This window comes from Cyprinus carpio, chromosome A19 (genome assembly GCF_018340385.1).
Source record: "Cyprinus carpio isolate SPL01 chromosome A19, ASM1834038v1, whole genome shotgun sequence".
Lineage (NCBI taxonomy): Eukaryota > Metazoa > Chordata > Actinopteri > Cypriniformes > Cyprinidae > Cyprinus > Cyprinus carpio.
In genome coordinates, this window is record NC_056590.1 from 21,758,782 (window position 1) to 21,772,383 (window position 13,602).

At 35.2% G+C, this 13,602-nt stretch overlaps 1 protein-coding gene across 1 annotated transcript in view; it reads left to right on the plus strand.

Annotated features, from left to right (window-relative positions):
• LOC109112291 (potassium voltage-gated channel subfamily KQT member 4-like) overlaps positions 1 to 13,602 on the plus strand; it is a 37,110-nt gene that overhangs the window by 13,729 nt on the left and 9,779 nt on the right. Inside the window, exons 2-8 of the mRNA XM_042777023.1 lie at positions 7,549 to 7,639; positions 9,724 to 9,850; positions 10,974 to 11,149; positions 11,386 to 11,511; positions 12,201 to 12,311; positions 12,400 to 12,495; positions 12,642 to 12,730. Coding sequence (XP_042632957.1) covers positions 7,549 to 7,639; positions 9,724 to 9,850; positions 10,974 to 11,149; positions 11,386 to 11,511; positions 12,201 to 12,311; positions 12,400 to 12,495; positions 12,642 to 12,730 — 816 coding nt within the window. The remainder of the gene's footprint in view (positions 1 to 7,548; positions 7,640 to 9,723; positions 9,851 to 10,973; positions 11,150 to 11,385; positions 11,512 to 12,200; positions 12,312 to 12,399; positions 12,496 to 12,641; positions 12,731 to 13,602) is intronic.

Here is a 13,602-nt window from a genome sequence, read left to right on the forward strand (position 1 = left end):
TACTGACCACACACTTTTAAACAGGTAGTGCATTTTCATTTTCATCTAACATTTAGAAAGTAAAACAAGTACCTCTAGAATATTTACTACTGTCTTCTGTTGCTCTGTACAGTTATGTAACCCTCTAAAAATGCATCATTCTGAGCCATATTTTTGTTTTAAAGTAAAGAGAATCATTTCATTTTTTAACATTTTAATTTAATAAATTCATGCATCATAGGGTTGAAGTTATTACCTGCCACATAAAAGCTTTGCTGCTGACCACCAAAGATGTGTAACCTTTTCCTTTTTCTCACACCCTTGAATTCTTAAACATCTTAATCCAGTCAGTCACAAGTCAAACTTCTTTCTTTTGTTGTTGTTCAATCCACTGGCCAGTTCCTGTTAATCTCATAATCCACTAAAGGAAATTCCCACTAAATGAACAGTTCTGTCACTTTCTGACAATTTAGTTGCAGTTTCACTTCTCTAACCGAACAATGACCTCAGCTTGACCATGCACTTATTAAACAGTTATCCATGCTCCATGCCTAAAGTGTTACTCTTAATCAAAAGAAAGATTGGTGGTTCTTATCCACACAAAGTGATTTAGAGTAATGAATAAATGCTCAGAAAATATTTGGTTGTCCCACAGAGCATAGTTCTGCAATAATAATTTTACATTTATAAATAACACATAATGCAGTTTTTTTTTTACATCATTGTCAGTCATTTGATTTGTATGTTTTAATTCAAATTCAGTTTAATTTAATGTTTAAATCAAAGCACTTCTCATGACTGTAAAATAGAAGTCATTATCTGATTTTTTTTTTTTTCATCTTTAAAGTATTTCATCAAAGACTCTTTCCATATGTGAGCATGGCTATATGAGTCCAACACGATCAAATAATAGTAACTTAAAAGAATATATTTTAAACTTATCAATCATTGTTTGAATCTGAAAGCACACATTTTCGAGTGTAATGAATATATGAAGGAAACTGTGTGAGAGCTATTTATTTTGATCAGTGAGGCTGTTTTAGATTCATTGTTGTACAATCATGTAAACTGTTCTGTTATGTGACTTCATCATGGCTTGACACACTATATTTATATGTAGTTTAGATCAGAAACTTACAATCTGATCAATAACTACGGAACAGAAAAATGTGCAGGTGGATGCTGCTGAAATATTAGCATGTGGCTGTCCCAGCGCTGAAGTAATGTCAGGGAGAAAAAGAGGACATATTTAGAAACAAGTCGGCATTAAATTAAGGCTTCTCTTCACCTCGTGTGTAAATAAAAGCATTATATTTTGCAAGGGTTTGGGCTTTTAGGAATGACGTTAGCAGTGCACTGAGCAGTGAAATGTCAGCACATAAATACTGGAAATCTGGGCAATGAACTGTGCGCGTGAAAGACTGAGTGCAAGGTGTGTGTGTGTGTGTGTGTGTGTGTGTGGTTTGTGTGTGTGTGTGTGTGTGTGTGTTTTTGAAAACACTGCTTCAAATCTTTTGCGACTGTGCAGGTTTGTGTGTAGTTGTGTAAATGTGGTGTTGGGAACATTTCAGTAAAAATGTGATATTTTCACAAAATACAACTGGAATTGCTTAGCTTTTTTTATCAATATTAATATTTAAATGATTTAATTAATCATTTATACTTGATATTTTATGATGATTCTTTTTGAATATATGAATATTCTAGTGTTATTTATTTTTGCTGTTCGATTATCTGTCTATCTACAAGTAACAATAAAAAAGAAACAATAACAAAAATAAATTGTTAAATAGTGAAAGTTTCCAATATAAAAAATGTTTTAACAAAAACTGAATGTTTTAAATCAACACTTCTGACATAAATGTGTGCGTAGTTACTTTATGTTCCTCATTTGATATTTACCATTCACATGGAAATAGCTTGTTTTCTGATAGAAAATTGTAGATGTGGAAATATGGATGGTTAGGCAAAACATCATGTTTTGTTCAGGATATGGAGAGGATTCTCTAATTGTCTGCTCATGGTAACAGTATTGTCTGTAAATGTCAAGCCTCTCATCATCCTTCTGCCGTCCAATTAACATCTCTCACTCCTCTTCTGCTTTTCCACTCAGCAAGCTCAGCATATATCCCACTCATAATACTGCGACTCAGTGGCCTGTGATTGTGCCCTTTCAAACTATAGCGTGAATGAGAGTTTCTAGATAGCTGAGTGTGCTCAGAAGGCCACAGGGTCTGATGTGTGACATGAATGAATAGTGGAGACACACTGATAGATGCCATTTGCAGTTGACATAACAGTATATCAGTGATCTGATTAAAATGAATTTATGATCTACCAGTTACATAAAGACTGCTGAAGAGATGTATTCTCACAGCTGAATTTGCACTAAAATAAACACTACAACAGCATAAAAGTGTCACAGTAGTCTGAATGTCAGCCTCGGCAAAGGGGAATAACAAAATTTTTCTGGTTTGTTCCTCACGCACAGTTATGGAAATCTGCTTCTGCCTCAGAATAAAAAAAAACTAAAATAGGGAATTGTGACGATTCTGAGTTAATATCTCACAATTCTTCTTTTTGAGTCAGAAGTGCGAGAGAAAAAGTCAGAATATAAACTCAGAACTGTGAGATAAAAGCACTTACCATATTTGTTTTGTATTTTATTTTATTTACAGAATTATGATATGTAAACTCAGAATTCAGAGGAAATTCTGTCAGAGTTGCTAGGAATGGCAAGAAAAAAAGTCAGAATTATGTGTTCATATCTTGCAATTCTTTATTTCTTAGAATTGTAGGAAACAAAGTCCAAAGTGTGATACAAAAAGTCACAATTATCTTTTTTTTTTTTTTTTATATTCTGTGGAAAAATACATTTTCTTCCAGAAACAGGCTTCCATACAAAGCTGTCGTTTGCTTTTTAGTTTGTTCATGTGTTCTTTGTACTTTTTGGACTTGACCACGGTCACAATGAACTTAGATTGTGTGGTAATGATTCCAAAGAAATTTACTTTTGTGTTCCTCTGATAAAACGTTTCAGTTTTGGAATGACATGAGTGTGAGTAAATAATGACAATGAATTAATTTTTGCTTAAACTATTGCTTTAAGCCAAGCAAAACATAAAACTGAACCAAACAACTTAGGACTTGAGCAATACCTAGCGTTTCCTTTCCAGATGTGGAGTGTCCTTTTAAACACATTTAAATGACCTCATAATAACCTCATTCCACATGCAGGGCAGTTTTGTATGATTCAGTAGCTGGAGCCTGTGCTTTCTTCTGGGAAGTGTCTATGCTGATGTTCACTGATAGTATTTCTGTTTGTATGATAGGTATCAGTGTTAACACTGTTTAGCTTACATTAAGGATTTATGCTTTCCAGACCGGTTGCGGCTATTGAAGCGCTTTACTTCCGGCTCTTGTGTTGTCTGTTACTGCTTCTTCTTTTTGGCATCTTTCACAGCTGTGTACAGTATTAAACACTGACTTCCAATTCCACTTTACAATTAAATTAATTATTATGAACTTACCAGGCAGCTTTCTAGACTGTGGATAAAAGATTTGCGTTATAGATGGATTGTTTGGTTTTACACAGTGTTTCCTAGCAGAGCTTGTGTTGCCAAACCTGTGTCTTGTGTTTTATTTATGCTTCAGCAAGATGTTACCCCTCATTAGAAGAGTTGTATTTTTTTTTATCAATTCTTGAAATGTGAAGGCAGCCCCATAACCCACATTTTTGCAGTAATACCATTATTTTGCAATATTTGTTCATTTTAAAAACTGAAGCCAACAGTTTGCATGGCTTATAGTTTAGTTAATTTACTTATATTATTTTATATGTTACATGAATTAATATTTTACATTTCCTTAACATGTATCTGCCTTCATTGTAAATCTTTAGATCAAGTAATTTTCATTTCACATTACCAGGTTAGCCAGAATGACTACAATGGTCAAGGAGATTGTTGGTATTTCATCAGTATTTGCTTGAGGTAATCATTTTTAACAGTGACTTGGACAGATGTTTAGAGGTGTTTTTCTTTTGTTCACGTTACCATACACACGTTAATGCACTATATAAAGCATTGTACAGTATCAAGGCATTCATCTTTTTTTGCATCTTCAGCCTTTCTTTCCTATTCTTATATTCCCCACAGACACCTCGCAGCGTTAACAATGTGGTTGTGTGTACTGGACAAATTTGCAGGCTGTCACAATTCAAGGCGCGTGGATATTTATAGAGCTTTCCACTGCTGCCACCTTTGTCCTCTGCTTAGAGGTACAATCTTATTCTCGTTTCTCTGATTTGATATATTGTTTGTTTAGCTTTTTAACCCATCTACATTATTCTGTGTACATATTGTCAATAAGATATCATAGGTGAATCACATGACACATTCCACTTTTTCCATTTCCAAACATTTATCTTTCTTCCACCCTTAGCATAGCTTAATGTTTATCTCTCTCTGTGTGTAACTGATACCTGGTCCATCAGCCTGCCATGATTGAATTAGGGTCAGAGACTCTGGCGTTATGTGCAGATGTTTTGTGGTGTACAGTCTACAGAGTCCAGCTCAGCAATGTGTAAAGCCCTCACTATTCATCATCCCCTCTGTTTACCCACATGACCCATATCTATGTCCTCATGCTTTCATCTCACCGTGGCTTTTATGGCATATTAACAGTCCAAGTGATGAATTTAGCCTAAGATTTAGTCTAATGAGAACCACAGCAGGATCCATTGCAGCATACTTTACATGTCATGCTGCATTATTGCATGGATTATTTCATAAACCAGACTCAGTTTAACTAGATAAGAAAAAAGAAAAGAAAAGACATAAAGCCTTCTTAGATTTTCCTATGATTTATTTTTTCTTTGTGCAAGACCTGAATGGATGGATTGATTAAATTATCAGCTTACATGGGATTAAAATAAAACTTTATAATAAAAAAAAAAACATACATCAAAATAAAACAAAACCTCATAATAAGAAAAAAATATATCTTTCATCATTTACTCACCCTCTTATTATGTGTTGTTATTTTTTTCTTCTGTGTTTTTCACTAAATTAAAAATAGCTAACTACTCCTTAAAGGGATGGTTTAACCAAAAATGAAAATTCTATCATAAATTCCTCACCCTTGTGTCATTTCAAACCCGTAAGACCTTCGTTTATCTTCAAAACATAAATTAAGATATTTTTGATGAAATCCGAGAGCTTTCTGACCCTGCAGAGACAGCAGCACAACTGACACGTTCAAGGCCCAGAAAGGTAGTAAGGACATTGTTAAAATAGTCCATGTGACATCAGTATTTCAAACGTAATTTTATGAAGCTACGAGAATACTTGTTGTGCACAAAGAAAACAAATATAATGACTTAATTCAACAATTTCTTCTCTTCCTTGTTGCGTTCACAACAGTGCCACAACGTTTACAAGAAAATACTATTTCAGTCTTTCCATACTTCAGAATTTCATGTTTAGTTCAACGTGTATTTGCAGTTTTGTAATAATTTGTGAAATTTAACAGCAATTTTACTTCTTTTTTTTTTTTCAGTGTAAAATTCAACCGGGACCAATTGTCAACACAGGCATTCCATCAGAATGGTATCGACTTGATTTACAGCAAATCATGTGCTTACCAGGAAATACAAACACACGTGGCACTGTATTGTTTTCACCTCATGAGACTGTCATTTCTGCTGATTTGAGGATTTGATTTCGGCTTTTGGCTGATTGACTTTGGGTTTAAAACTTGCTTCTCAGCTGAAATGCTAGCCGCACATGGTCTTTGCATGCTCTAATGTATCTATTTTTTACTGCGTTCATTGTTTTTTGATGGGCAGCTTAGAAGTTTCTGGGCATTTTCTTCCTCAGTCCATCCATTCAGATTGTTGATGATTCAGCACTGAAAAAGCTCCTCCTCTTCAATAGCTTTTGGCCTCCTTTTCACAGTCTGTTGTTTTATGAGAGATCGTTTTACCTAAAGTACATTAGTTTGCAGTAATGAGTCACACTCAGCAGAAACGCTTCATGGTTCAGTCTTCTGAGGTTTTCCAAAATATTGTTTATGCATTATTATTTATTAGAGCCATCAATATCTCAATCTAGCCTATATTTATACTCAGAAAGAAACTAATGTCTAAAATTTTTTTTTTAATGGTTGATCTTGTTTGCTTAAAGTCATAGTTCTTTTCTTGCACTCTGAACTGCAAACAGATACTGCAAATGAGGGAAAATTCAACCTTAAAGAAATTGTTTAAACGTAAAACTTTGGAAAATGCCTCCAGAAACCAAGTCCATTAAATACCATCCAACAAAGGAAAGCATGGATTACAGGTTGCTGAATTTTTTATTTTTATTTTTTGTCTTGAGTCATTCTTTGGGATGGTAAACATGGTAAACTTTAGAAAGTGAATTATTATCTTTGGACTTTAAGTGTTTTCATCCTCTTCTGATGTCAGCTGATGATCATCTAACAGTACTGTATTTTGTTCAAGACGTTAACTGGCTGTCTACCTATCTTTATCTCCTTCCTCTTTTCTAAGTGAATCAGTATACATCCGCTAGTTAAGATCTGTCAGTCTCGTAACGCTCTTCATTCCTGAGAGTTTGTGCTATTAGCATTTTACCGCTTCTATCAATCATTGATTGTGAAAAAAGCCCCAGGAGTTGTATTTCAAATGTCCTTATGGGCCTCAATTAAGCAACAAGGTCCTTTTGTTGTGACTGTTTGAATCATCTTGCATTTCCTCACAACCAAGACATTGTTTCTCCTAACCATCACATTACACCCAAGAGCACAGCTGAACAATTTCATTCTGTCCTCGTGCAGTTAGATTGCAAAACTGAGAAGTAAGGCAGCGGGTATGAGCGAGCAGTAACACAGGGACGTGTGAGTGAGTGAGCCAGATGTGTTGGGTTTGGCATGATCCCCAGCAGCAGCTGCTTGCATGAAGCCAATCGGACTCCAAGAAGTTCTCTGAGAACCGTGGGGCGAATCCAGCTTTTATTTTGCAAAGTTTCAGCTGGGAGCACCTGGAGCCATCTGGGAGCACCAGTTCTTGCGAAAGGGCCCCTTTTCCCGAGAAATGGCAGGAAGTGGGGCAGTAATCTCTGCTTTTATCCACTCCATTTTGAGTGGGCATACTGGGCTTTCCAAGCGGGGTCTGTGACAGCAGTGATTAAGAGCATCTGTGTGTATGAGCTGAGTGCCAACTTGGATTATAGGGTGTCAGTGCCATGGCGAGTTTCTCTGTCCACCAGAGGCAATATTCATCCATACGTGTAGAACACGTTTGTTTTTGAGTTTTTGGTCAGTCATTGCTGTTTTGCTATATTTGTGTTTTTGTTTGTTGATTTTTTCTTTTCTTTTTTTTTTTGCTATTGTTTCCTGAGGTATCGAGGTATAGATTAAAAAATAATAATCAAATAATAATTATAAAATCTGCATTAATTTAAATGTGCTTTACATGATAAAGTATTACTTGATAAAAAAAATACAGCAAACCCTAGTTTTGTACTGTATTTTGATCTGTTAGTTTGTGTGTGTTTGTTTGTGTTTCAGTTTTCTCCTAGTGTTCAGCTGTCTGGTGCTTTCTGTTTTCTCCACCATTCCAGACCATCATAAATTTTCCAATGAGGCGCTCTTCATCCTGGTAAGGGGTTAAAATGACACAAACTATACCTTAAACAGACTAACAATACTAATCAGTCTGGAGGAAAATTATATCAAAACAATAAATGGCACCACAAGAACATGCACAGTCCCAATCCCTTCACTAGCAGCTTCCCGACATCAAATTTAAGCCTGTTTCATGTTTTTAAGACTTTCCGACTGGCAAAACATCTACTATAATCAGATATTATCCGTTTTTTTGTTGTTGATTAGTTTTTCAGAAAGCACAGCTACTTTGGAATGGCCATTACTGGAGAAAAGGGCTTTTTTCATACCTAGATGATGTAATTCCAATATCTACGAGCAGGACAAGATGCAGCCACTTTGCATGTTTGTTTATTAAATATTTTGGCTAATTTGATAATGCTATCAGCTACCAATAAAAGTGTAGTACTCTCAGATTTAACACATTTTACCATATTTAAATAATGAAATGTACTGAAAAGTGCATAGTTCACCCACAGACAAAATTTGTTTTTATTTACTCACCCTCATGTCGCTCCAAATCATTCTCCTGTATGATGAATTTCTTTCTTTTGTGCTGAGCTACCAGTTTGTAATGACATGAGGGTAAGTAAATAATGACAATACTTTCATTCCTTTAGCTATACAAATATTTTTAAAATAACTGAAACAATCACCAAAGTAGAAATAGAAAATCGTTTCTTGTTTTTCTTAATTGTTTGTTGATTCAACCTCATCCCTCGTCACCAGACCGCTTTAAGTCTCACACAGTTTCAGTATCCACAGTATCCATATCTATTGAATTGCATTTAAATGAATCCACTTACTTTATCTTACCTGTAGAGCAAATGGTTTGACTTCCTTCCTGTGTTTTATATCCAAAAATGTAGTTTAAAGAAAATTCAAAGTTAGCAGCCACAGATTGTCTGATCTAAGTACCTTCACTAAACAGCATCCACATTGTCTGTGCCGTCTCTAAATACATTCATAATAGCACATCATCTAAATAATTAATCGCACAGGGCATTCACTGTGGCTGTTAGTCCATCCAGTCGCAGTCTGTATATCTTTTTTGAGGTGTTTTTGGAGGTGTGTCTTCAAAAAAGGTGAATCGGGTCTTTTTTTCTGTTTGCCAGCATTATGGATCAAATGTGCCATGTATGCAAGCCTGTTTTGCTGTCTATTGTGTTACTAAGAAGTTTATCTTATTAGTCCAGCCGGTATTGTTCTGAAATCCTTTGTAAGCATAAATTTGTACATATGCAGTAGAAAGTTTTGTGACTTCAAATTATTATTAATTCATTATAAGGCTTTTTGCTAAAGCATGTTCTGTGTGCCATCCATCTGAAGGAATTGCAAACTTTATTTAATATGATGAACTATTATCAGTGTGCTGTGTACGGCTTAATTATAACACATGAGGGGGGAGTTTGCACACATTTTGAAAATTATTAGGCCTTATTTTCATTACCTTTTTAGCAGCATCTCAGGCCGGATTCATTTCTCATCTGATTGGCACACGGTAAGCATTCTTGTACTGTCTCATGTCTCCCTGTGGCTGCGTTAAGTGTGCATTTTGTTTTCCGCTGGGATCTTTGCTCTGGGAAATGGCAGTGTAAGCACACGGGAGGATTCAGGTGTTGTCGAGTATGCAAGAAGTAGCCGACTCCATCCAATAATCTTAGCTGCAATTCTATAATCACTCTTTCAGTATGAAGTGCTTTCTCTCTCACACTGACTTTCTCTCCCAATTTTTTCCATTTAATGGTCTCCTTCAGGAAAGGTTTATGTTGTTTATCATGCAAGTTCTGGTATTGAATGTACACTCAGTCTGTAATGTGTTTGTTCACATTGAGAATGCGGGTGCCACTATAGGATCTATAATCAATACAAGCATTAGTGAAGGCCTTTGTGAATCCAAGCTGTCTGTGGCATCTTCACCAGGAAGAGAAGCAGTCATATGATTTAGCGTAAATGATGACTGAATAAATAATCTCTAATTTTTTTTTTTTAAGGAACTGGTATTTGTACTTTAGTGATTACTGCCAGGCAGGCATTATTAAGAGGAATGATTTTGATTTCATGTTGTTGGACTTGCAGGAGTTTGTGATGATTGTGGTTTTTGGGCTGGAGTACTTTGTGAGGATCTGGGCTGCCGGTTGCTGCTGCCGGTACAGAGGATGGCAAGGTCGGCTACGGTTCGCCAGAAAGCCCTTCTGCGTAATAGGTAAAGACTGAGTCTGAGATCAAAAGCACCATGGCTATTTAAAGTGAAGGGAAACAAAAGTTGTTTGTATAAATATCTATGGCAGAAAACACAATTCATATGAAACCATTCACAAATTTAGTCAGTCCAATCAGGTTTATTTTAAATATTCTGTCATCATCTACCCACAATCATCTTTATTAATACTTAATTCTAACACACTAAAGGTGAAATAAATTAAAAAAAAACCCAACACAATGAATATAAATATAATAAAAAAAACCCATCTAAAAAAAAAAAATGAAAATTACTAACACATAAATCTAAAAAAAAAAAAAAATGGGTTTAAATATGCAAGTGAGTTATTATTTAATGAAATATGCACTAATTTGCATAAATTTCTAGTACAGAAATCTAAACACTGTTCAAAAGTTTGGGGTAGGTAAGATTTTATCATATATGTTGAAAAAAGTTTCTCATGATAACCAAAGCTGCATTTATTTGATCAAAAATACAGTAAAACTGTAGAAATATTTATTTAAATATTTTAAAATGTAATTTATTCTTGTGATGACAAAGCTGAATTTTCAGCAATCATTACTCCAGTCTTCATTTTCACATGATCCTTCAGAAATCATTCTAATATGCTGATCTGGTGCTCAAGAAACATTTCTGTCTACTATCAATGTTAACAACAACTGAGCTGCTAAATATTTTTTCATTTTGTTTTTTTTTTTTCAGGATACTTTGATATTTCAAAAAGTGTCTCTTTTATAACATTGTAAATGACTTAACTATCACTTTTGATCAATTTAAAGCATACTTGCTGAATAAAAGGTAATTTCTTTAAAGGAAGAAAAATATTACTGACCCCACACTTTTGAACAGTAGTGTGTATGGATATCAATGTACAATAGGTTGAGATTTCAGCCCATTGCACAATAAACATAAATGACATCAATAGATGTCTTACAAAAATAAATAGCAGTTTATTTATTTATTTAAAGTGGTGCCCCCTCAAAACCTGATTGTGTTTTGCCCCATATTAGTGGAATAATATTAAATATATGCATTTAAATATCCTATTGTCTTTATTTCCCTTCTGTTTTCTGTTATTGTCATCTATGTTTTTCTCATTTTGTAGACTTCATTGTCTTCGTGGCATCACTGGCAGTGATAGCAGCGGGCACACAGGGAAATATCTTCGCTACATCTGCTCTGCGCAGCATGCGGTTTCTGCAGATCTTGCGCATGGTGCGCATGGACCGCCGTGGAGGAACCTGGAAGCTACTGGGTTCTGTGGTGTACGCTCACAGCAAGGTGACAGCACACATGCTAATCCATCACAGGACATTTGCTTCAATATTATGTCACTGTAACATTTGTTTAAACCATGTTTTTAAACTTTTTAAAACATATACATAATACAATATATGTATGCCATAAATTTACCTGATTGGCCTATTTCATTTGTTTTCCAATGAAGTGTATTAAAATCTTCTGGAATACTCTTTTCATAGCTTCCCATTGTCCCTTTCTCTCTGTTTCTCTCTCAGGAGCTGATCACAGCCTGGTACATTGGCTTCCTGGTACTGATCTTTGCCTCCTTCTTGGTCTATTTGGCAGAGAAGGAGGATAACCAAGAATTTTCCACTTATGCTGACTCCCTCTGGTGGGGAACAGTAAGTACTGCCCTAGACTGAACTAATGACCCGTGTCTGCTGTTCTTTCAGTCGGTTCCCTGGCTCAGAATAGCTTTGTGGGAATTGATGTTACAGCTATTTGGTTTTATCTCAACTGGGATTATAATTCTGCCTCCAGTAGACTGATTGCTGAATAATATCCTGAATCTGCTGAGTTGGAAATTATTTTTAGAAGCATCATGCCTACATGCACACAGTGGGGCCTCAAGTCATGGTTATTGTACTTTTTAATTATTATTATTATTTTATAATTTAAATATTTTTCATAAATGGAAATCGCATGTCATTTTAGTGTTTTGTTGTTGTTTCAGCTTTTAGCATTTTTATGTTTAATGCAGGCAGGTTGTAAAGGTTTTATACAACCTGCCTGCATTAAAACATAAAAATGCTATTATTATTTAACTTTTAATTATTTTTATTCATTTTAGGTTTATTTCAGTTTTCATTTTAGTTTTTCATAACTGCCACTGCCTTGAGCTGTAACCCTTTTTTTAAGCAAATGAGCTGTTTAATTAATTGTGTTTTTGTTGTTGATGATGATTTTCCTGACCTTGCCATGCATTTCACTGACCAAACTGGTTAACCATAAACATGTTTTGTGATTTAGAAATTTTGGAGTTTGGTAGGAAAAGCATGTTGTTATTTACACCTCCACTGTTTTTACCCAGATTACCCTCACTACGATTGGATACGGAGACAAGACACCACGCACATGGCAAGGTCGGCTTTTAGCAGCTTGTTTTGCCCTGCTAGGAGTGTCCTTCTTTGCCCTGCCGGCTGTAAGTACTGCCGTCGATTTTAAGGCCAGTGACATTTCTTTTGCCACTGATCCCAAACCATCGAATGGTCCTCTGTCCTTTCTGTTAGGGCATCCTGGGTTCAGGTTTTGCTCTGAAAGTGCAGGAGCAGCACCGGCAGAAACACTTTGAGAAGAGGAGGACACCCGCTGCCAACCTCATACAGGTAACTGCTTAGTCAGCAACACACCTGCTGCAAATAAAATCATAATTTCTATTTCCTCGTCCAAATATGTGTATGTTGTGTGTGTTCTGTACATGTACGTCTGCGTGTGTCAACTTGTGCCGTGCTGTATCGTGTTGTCTCCACAGGCTGCATGGCGTCTCTACTCTACAGATGCTCAGCACTCATATCTCACAGCCACCTGGTATTTCTATGACAGTATGCTTCCGTCCTTTAGGTAAGTATGACCTGTAACGGAGCCCTCTGCGGAGATGCTTATCTGTGCTGTGCAAGTTGAACTGGCCTTGTGTGTAACTGATATGACTGACTGGTTTGTCGTTTTGAGGTCATGATTTCAAAATATCCCAAATAGCATTAGTCAAACTGATTTATAATAGAGTTTCTGATAAAACAATATTTTATTTGTGATAAACACACAATCAGTGAATCCTCCCTGTAGACACACAGTGTTATTATGAAATCCCTTTCACTTTAAATAAAAGTGTTACTTTGACCCAAAAATCATGATTTAATTGATAGTTTTGCAGTTCCTTTTATCCTTTTGATTTATTCATCTGCAACATTAATTTTTGCATGTACTGAAAGCAGAGATTATGACAAGTTTTCATTGAGATTTCACGTGAGATTTCATTTTTGTCCCAGTTAATGTGGGATGAAGAATGTGGAGAAATAGAAATTGTAACCAGCATTTAATACTTTCTCTGATAGATATAACACTAATTTAACAATAGGAAGTAATTTTAACTGACAAACAAATATAAACATTTCTTCACAATTTTACAATTCAGTGTATAAAGATCCTATGTAAAAAATTTTTGTAACTGACAAACAAATATAAACATTTCTTCACAATTTTACAATTGTGTTTGGCTGAGTAATTGGTATTCAATATATGATTTAATTCCTTTTATAAATCATCTCAGTGTTCCACATTTTTGATTTTTGTTAATAAATTTCTATTTTTCCCTTAATAATATTTATCCCACATGCATTCTTCTTTGGATGAATTAATCTGACTAATTATCATTCATTTAAAATGACAGGGAAGTTTGTATTTCTGTTTAACCCAGATGTTTTATAAACTCAGTT